General features: G+C 48.3%; 1 protein-coding gene across 1 annotated transcript in view; it reads left to right on the forward strand.

Annotated features, from left to right (window-relative positions):
* The window catches only part of cacna1hb (calcium channel, voltage-dependent, T type, alpha 1H subunit b), a 117,134-nt gene that overhangs the window by 37,931 nt on the left and 71,703 nt on the right, over positions 1-7,500 (forward strand). The window contains exons 7-9 of the mRNA XM_072462439.1: positions 1,109-1,421; positions 2,839-2,931; positions 3,360-3,933. Of these exons, the coding sequence (XP_072318540.1) occupies positions 1,109-1,421; positions 2,839-2,931; positions 3,360-3,933 (980 nt within the window). The remainder of the gene's footprint in view (positions 1-1,108; positions 1,422-2,838; positions 2,932-3,359; positions 3,934-7,500) is intronic.

Genomic DNA, 7,500 nt, shown 5'->3' on the forward strand with positions numbered 1-7,500 from the left:
AAACATGATGGATGCCTTAGCTCCGCGGACTTCCCTCGCTCTCCCCTCCCTCTCTCCCTTTCTCCCTCTCTCCCTCTCTCCCTCCCTCTCATGCTCTCTCTCCCACTCTCCCTCCCTCTCACGCTCTCTCTCTCCCTCTCTCTCCCACCATCTCTTTCTCTCTCCCCTCTCTCCTCTCTCTCTCCCACTATCTCCCTTTCTCTTCCACTATCTCCCTCCCTCTTGCGCTCTCTCTCTCCCTTCCTCCTCCTCTCTCTCCTCTCACCTCTCTCTCTCCCACTATCTCCCTTTCTCTTCCACTATCTCCCTCCCTCTCGCGCTCTCTCTCTCCCTTCCTCCTCCTCTCTCTCCTCTCACCTCTCTCTCTCCCACTATCTCCCTCTCTCTCCTACTCTCTCTCCCCTCTCTCCTCTTTCTCCCCCACTATCTCCCTCTCTCTCCTGCTCTCTCCCTCCCTCCCTCTCTCTCTCTCTCTCTCTCTCTCTCTCTCCCCCTCGACACCTCATCAGCATTTCTCTCTTTCATCTTTAGTGCTCTTTTCTCATTTCCCCCTTCGCCACCTGAGCAGTTTGTTTCATTTGCACTTTTGTTCAGGTTCAACACACTAAGCACCTGCACAGTATCTGCACCTGAAAGTATCTGCACCTGAAAGTATCTGCACCTGAAAGTATCTGCACCTGAAAGTATCTGCACCTGAAAGTATCTGTACCTGAAAGTATTGAGTAGTCAGAGTAGTCAGTCTCACAATATCCAGTCAATCATACTTTTACATGTGGAAATGGGCCCAGCTGCATCCCTAAATAGCATGTTTTATGACAAAAGATGGCACGAGTTAAGTTCATTCACATGAACACAGTGTGTTGGTCGATTCAACAATAATAAATTATCGTAGCTTTGATTCTGAGTCAAAAGTATGAACCTCAACAGATGATAATAAACCAGGTCAATGGATCGACTGCTGCACTGAAACAAAGATCCCGCCCTGTTCTCGCCACTCCAGAATCAATTCAAGTAGAAACCTTATTTTGGAGATTGACGTCGAGCGCGTCGGCACAGACATTTGACCTGATTGTTTGCCCCGCCCTTGTGCCCTCGTGCCCTCGTGCAGGAAGTACAACGTCACCTTCCTGAGCGGCTACTACAGGCCCGAGGTGACCGATGACCACCCCTTCATCTGCTCTGCGGAGCGGGACAACGGGATGCTGCGCTGCTCTGACGTTCCCCGGCGGCGCGTGCAAGGCACATACTGCTCCCTAAGTGCGGAGGAGGCCCGTCCCGAGGCCACCGTGGGGCCCGACCAGCCCGCGCCCTGCGTCAACTGGTTTCAGTACTACAGCGAGTGTCGCGCGGGCGAGCTCAACCCGCACAAGGGCGCCATCAACTTTGACAACATTGGATACGCGTGGATCGCCATTTTTCAGGTAATTATGCGTGTTCTGGGACGGTCATATTTTGATATTTGAATCATCGTAAATGTTATTTGAACTCTACAGACTCTAAAGCAAAGACAGCTGTATGATTTTATCCTCTGATACGGTCGGACACGTTTGACTTAGATCGAAATAAACACTGAACACGCTCGGTTTGGGGGAAAATGACACAAAAAAACATTAAGACGGTGAAAATACTAAGAACTATATTAGTGTTTTATACAATATTTAAAGAAATAGTACCTGAAAACAATGGACTGAATAATAGTTTTTAAAAATGTCATGGACGTCCACTTGTATTACACATTTTATTCACTTAATAGTCTGAACTAAAGTATTTAACATGACACAGAAAAGGACAAATAGTGATGCATCCATGTGGACATTTTAGGCCGATACCGATGTTAGGTTGATATTCTCTATTTTATTTATTTATTTATTATTTTAAACACTTGTTGAGTTAGAACACGTTATAAGCTTCTTTGGGGGGAAAAAGAAACACGATTGATGGAGCGTCATTTATTTAGCTCTATGTTTACACAGAGTTAGGCTTTAGTACATGATTATTCTTTATTGGGGTAAAATGTGCTTCACATTTTTCCATTCTGTGAGTTTCATGTATATTATTTATCAGACTGAAGTGTCGCTGAAGCGCTCCAGTCGTGTGGCTCCGCCTCCGTAACCGCAGCGACAGACTCACACTCTCCTTAAAACCACTCACACTAAACTTATACGGAGTAAACATGTTCAGGAGTCAAATAATGTCTAAATTAAGCATTATCGCCTTTATGGCAGGTCGCGAGTGAATTTGTCACACTTTTATTTAATGATAGCTTTTTAAAGTCAGAAACGTTGTAATTTCTGGTTCTCGGAACAAAGATTAAAGTTTACGGTCTGTTCTGTCAGAATAAAGTCTCCACGAGCTGTTGATTTCTTCCTGTTTCTGAAGCAGAGTGAACTCTTTCATTACAAAGGCGTAATATCGCCGATAACGGTGCTTTTGGCTGATACCGATATATCGGTGCACCCCTAATAACATCAAATCTAATGTCGGTGCCAATTTAGCACCAGGCAATAGTCAGCAATAATGCTCCTTATTCATTCATATTCTCCATCTAGAAGCCTTTGGTGAGCATATTTCAATCTTCATTTGGTGAAAAACATATTTAAAAAATCTCAATGTACAAGTGGAAATGATTGTTTGACTAGTCGACAAATAAGAAATAAAAAATCGCAGACTAGTTTACTCATAATATAATCTTCCACTGCGTTCACACTTGGTTTGAGCCCAGATTGGTCTGGTTATAGTCCTGGTTTAGTCCTAGTCTGGTCTGTGTTATTTCTTAGTTTGCAAAGATGTGGATTTGACCTTGTTGTGACTGAAGTGATCTGGTGTTGTCTCCGTCAGGTGATCACGCTGGAGGGATGGGTGGACATCATGTACTATGTCATGGACGCACATTCCTTCTACAACTTCATTTACTTCTTTTTCCTCATCATAGTAAGTACAGAGACGCACCTACGCTTGTATCCAGCTGTGGGGCCTCTGCTCGTGCTGCTTTAGCTGATAAGTGATTAATTAATCACGGCAAAAGCACCCCCTGTGGCGTAAGTCAGGGGCCCCGTCTCTCGCATGGAGCCGAGATCAGAGGCGACGGGTCTCACAGTCGAGCGCGCGAGAAAGTGCGACTCGTGTCAATCTGAACGTTTGATCCGACCTTTATCAGGCTTTTGGCAGACTCTGGGTGAGGGAGGGGCTAAAGAGGCTGATGTTACGCTGCTGCGGTGGACACGGGCGTAGGATAGGTGGGTGTAAAGTGGGAGGGGCGTGGGCGTGTCTTAGAGTCCAGACTATCAGAGCCGTAACATGGGCCCCACAGACTGGACATATTTTTCCTTTCCTCTGTGTAACAACATTGACTCCTCCAGGTCGGCTCCTTCTTCATGATCAACCTGTGCCTGGTCGTCATAGCAACCCAGTTTTCAGAAACAAAGCAGAGGGAGCACGCCTTAATGAAGTCAGAGCAGCGCGCCCGGCAGCTCCACCAGTCGGCGTCCACGTTGGCCAGCGACAGCCAGCCGGGCAGCTGCTACGAGGAGATCATCCGCTACCTGGCTCACCTGGGGCGGAAGGCGTGGCGCCGCCTGTCCCGCGCCCTCGCCGTGGTGAGCGTGCACGTGCAGCGGGTGTGCACGTGTCTGAAGGAGCGCGGGGGCGGGGCCATGAGGCGCGGCGGGGAGATGAACGGACTGGCCCACAGGCACTCGGGCCACGCCCCAAACGACCTGTCCCACCTGCACCAGTTCTACCAGCACCGGCACCAGCACCACAGCCAGCCCGGCCCCGCCCCCGCCGAGCCCGCCGTGGGCAACGGGGGAAAAGGGTACAACTATCCCATCATCTCGCCCCTCTTGAGTCTCGCGGACGCAAAAGCCCAGGAGCAGAAGAGGCCGGTTGCCGCGGAAACCGTCAACAAACTTCCCCAGCTGGTGTTGGAGCACGGTGAGTTTGTCCGCGTCTCACAGTCGAAACGTCTCGACCTTGGATTCACAGTGGTGCACAGATTAAAACTCTCCCGTAGTGAAATAAATGACACGCTGGGCCATCATTTTTTACCTCAAAGCTGCACTACAAACCCCTCCCATAGCCCCTCCCATAGCCCCTCCCGTAGCCCCTCCCATAGCCCCTCCCGTAGCCCCTCCCGTAGCCCCTCCCGTTGCCCCTCCCCCCGTGGCCTGCCTGCACACGTTTTATTCACACTCGAATCACAGTCATGTCTAGCGTCAGACTCACACCCGACATTTCCACAGGTCGAGGAAAGACTTGTTTTCTTTCTTCGTCCATCGTCTGTTGAAGCTCGTGCTGTTGAGTCAGAGCCGCTCAAACTGAACAAAAAGCCTGTTCAATTTGCCGTCAAAGAAGTGAAGAAATTGAGTAATAAAAGTGTCAGAGGCTGTGGTGCTCCAGGAGTTTATATTCCACTCAGTGTGGTTCACTTTGGAATTAAATAACGACATTTGGACCAGGTGTAATTTTGGTCACTTTTTAGACTGTTTAGAGTGGACGTCTGAGCGTGAAATGGGGATGAGAGAGCGGAGAGGACACACAGCACTAAAGACCCACATCTCTAAAATATTAGTCAGTCTTATTGAGCAATTCATATTACCATATTCTCTGGACTATAAGTCACACCTTTTTTCATAGTTCTGGCCGGGGTGCGACTTATACTCCAGAGCGACTTATATGTGACATTATTCATTATTTTCACACTGACAACCACAAGAGGGCGCTCTAGGCTCTGAACGACGCAGAAGAAGAATCTGCTCTTCCTCTACCTCCGGAGTTTGTGGAGTTGTTTAGAAGTGACACAGAGGAAGAAGAATTCAGTGGATTTAGTGATTTGGAGTAAAACTGAGTAAGGAACGCTGTACGGAATGCTGTACGGGTCGCTGTACGAAACGATGTACGGAACGCTGTACGGACCGCTTTATGGAACGCTGTACGGAACGCTGTATGGAACGCTGTATGGAACGCTGTACGAATGCTGTACGGGTCGCTGTACGGAACGATGTACGGAACGCTGTACAGACCGCTTTATGGAACGCTGTACGGAACGCTGTATGGAACGCTGTACGAATGCTGTACGGGTCGCTGTACGGAACGATGTACGGAACGCTGTACGGACCGCTTTATGGAACGCTGTACGGACCGCTGTATGGAACGCTGTACGAATTCTGTACGGGTCGCTGTACGGAACGATGTACGGAACGCTGTACGGAACGCTGTACGGAATGCTTTACGGAACGCTGTACGGAACGCTGTACGGAACACTGTACGGAGAGCTGTACGTAACGCTGTACGTAACGCTTTACGTAACGCTGTACGGAACGCTGTACGGGACGCTGTACGGAACACTGTACGGAGAGTTGTACATAACGCTGTACGTAACGCTTTACGTAACGCTGTACGGAACGCTGTACGGAATGCTTTACGGAACGCTGTACGGAACGCTGTACGGAACGCTGTACGGAACACTGTACGGAGAGCTGTACGTAACGCTGTACGTAACGCTTTATGTAACGCTGTACGTAACGCTTTATGTAACGCTGTACGTAACGCTGTACGGAACGCTGTACGGGACGCTGTACGGAACACTGTACGGAGAGCTGTACATAACGCTGTACGTAACGATTTACGTAACGCTGTACGGGACGCTGTACGGAACGCTTTACGTAACGCTGTACGGAACGCTGTACGTAACGCTGTACGGGACGCTGTACGGAACCCTTATGGAACGCTGTACGTAACGCTGTACGGGACGCTGTACGGAACCCTTATGGAACGCTGTACGTAACGCTGTACGGGACGCTGTATGGAACCCTTATGGAACGCTGTACGTAACGCTGTACGGAACCCTTATGGAACGCTGTACGGAACGCTGTCACGATCGCGTTACAACTCGAGGTGATGGTCATGGGCAAATGGCACAACGATGGGAATGTCACAACAATGGGCGTGTCACAGCAATGGGCGTGTCACAGCAATGGGCGTGTCACAACAATGGGCGTGTCACAACAATGGGCGTGTCACAGCAATGGGCGTGTCACCCTTTGAGCACGTTTGGGCAGTGAACTGAGCCGAGACACTCCTTCACGCCTTATTCATCATCTGTTCAGTTTATTATTATTGTGACATGTTTTGTTCAGTGGCAACACGACTTTTAATGAAACGCTTGTCAATATTTACGCCCGTATTCATCAAATGTGCCTCTCTTTTCTAGAACTTTCCCCAAAACCCTTCACCTCCTTTGATCCCGACGATATCCAGGCCGGCATCACCGTTCCCTCCGTATCATAAACGCGCTGTAATCACGACGACACGCGATTATGCGCCGCCGCCGCCGCCCGCTAATGAACTCGCTCCCCCCGTTTCCTCCCCTTTCCTCCCCCTAAACTCAAGACATCCCCGTTCTAATAAAAGAATCCCCCCCGCCCGGCCCCGCCCCGTACGGAGCGTCCCGACCGTGCTGAGTCTTCTGTGTTATTGGATTGTTTTCCCTTCTACCAGAGATCAAATTAATGTTCCGTTCTTGTAAATAAAAAAGAGAATATATTACAAACGCATCTACACACGCGTTCCAACCGGGCGAATGTAAGACAAATATATATATAAAAGTAAATCACGTTATCCATACATCGCCGTGTTATTCTAGATGGCTCCTCCCACCGGTTCCGCCCGTATATTATGTTAATTAGCGAACATCGAAATTAGCGTTGTCTTTCACCAGCACGTGTTGGAGTTATTCCGTGTATTTATATCGTCTCCGGTGTTTTGAAATGTCAGACTTGCCACCCCCCTCCTCGTGACATAATCAGGTGGTAGTCAGGGAGCTCCTCTGTGTTTTTGAAGGTCATAAAAGCCCTCATCGAACGAATTCAGAGCGTTTCGGTGTTCAAAGTGCTGCACTTTTCCCACGGAGCAACAAAAAAAAAGAAATCGCGAGTATCTTTTGTTTTTTTGTTACGTTGCTTCACTCCTAAACGCATCAGTGTGTGCGGCGCCCTCTGGTGGAGTTTACAGTATGTAAAACTGGGGGGGGAAAGGACCGTTTTCTTGTAGTTTTGCGTCATAAAACTTGAAGTAGCTGAAATGTTTCTCAATCCAAGCCAAAACCCGCTTTCTGGATCGGTGCGTCTCGTATTTCTTCACTTTCACTTCGCAGAAAGCGCGTTGATATGGGAAAGAATCAATCTAAAAGTGATGTGTCCGTCCCGGAGACGCCTGTCACGCTGCAATGTCAAATAAATATGGGAAAGAGTGTCTGGAATGCTATGTATGTGGTCTGTAATGTTTTTGTGATTTTAATGAATTTTTTTTCCCTGTTGTGAAGCACTTTGAACTTGCCTTGAAATGTGCTCTACAAATAAACTTGCCTTGCCTTCTTGTTGATTTCTCACCTTAAGCTGAAACGTTTACATAATGTCAACCAAACACTCTTTTCTTTTGATTTCACTTAAAACATATTTTGCTGTTTGTTTACAGTGTTTTACAATGATCACGCTTGTTCTG

The sequence above is a fragment of the Eucyclogobius newberryi genome, unplaced genomic scaffold, assembly GCF_026437365.1.
Source record: "Eucyclogobius newberryi isolate DKJ021-1_F unplaced genomic scaffold, fEucNew1.0.hap1 SCAF_4, whole genome shotgun sequence".
NCBI classification, from domain to species: Eukaryota; Metazoa; Chordata; class Actinopteri; order Gobiiformes; family Gobiidae; genus Eucyclogobius; species Eucyclogobius newberryi.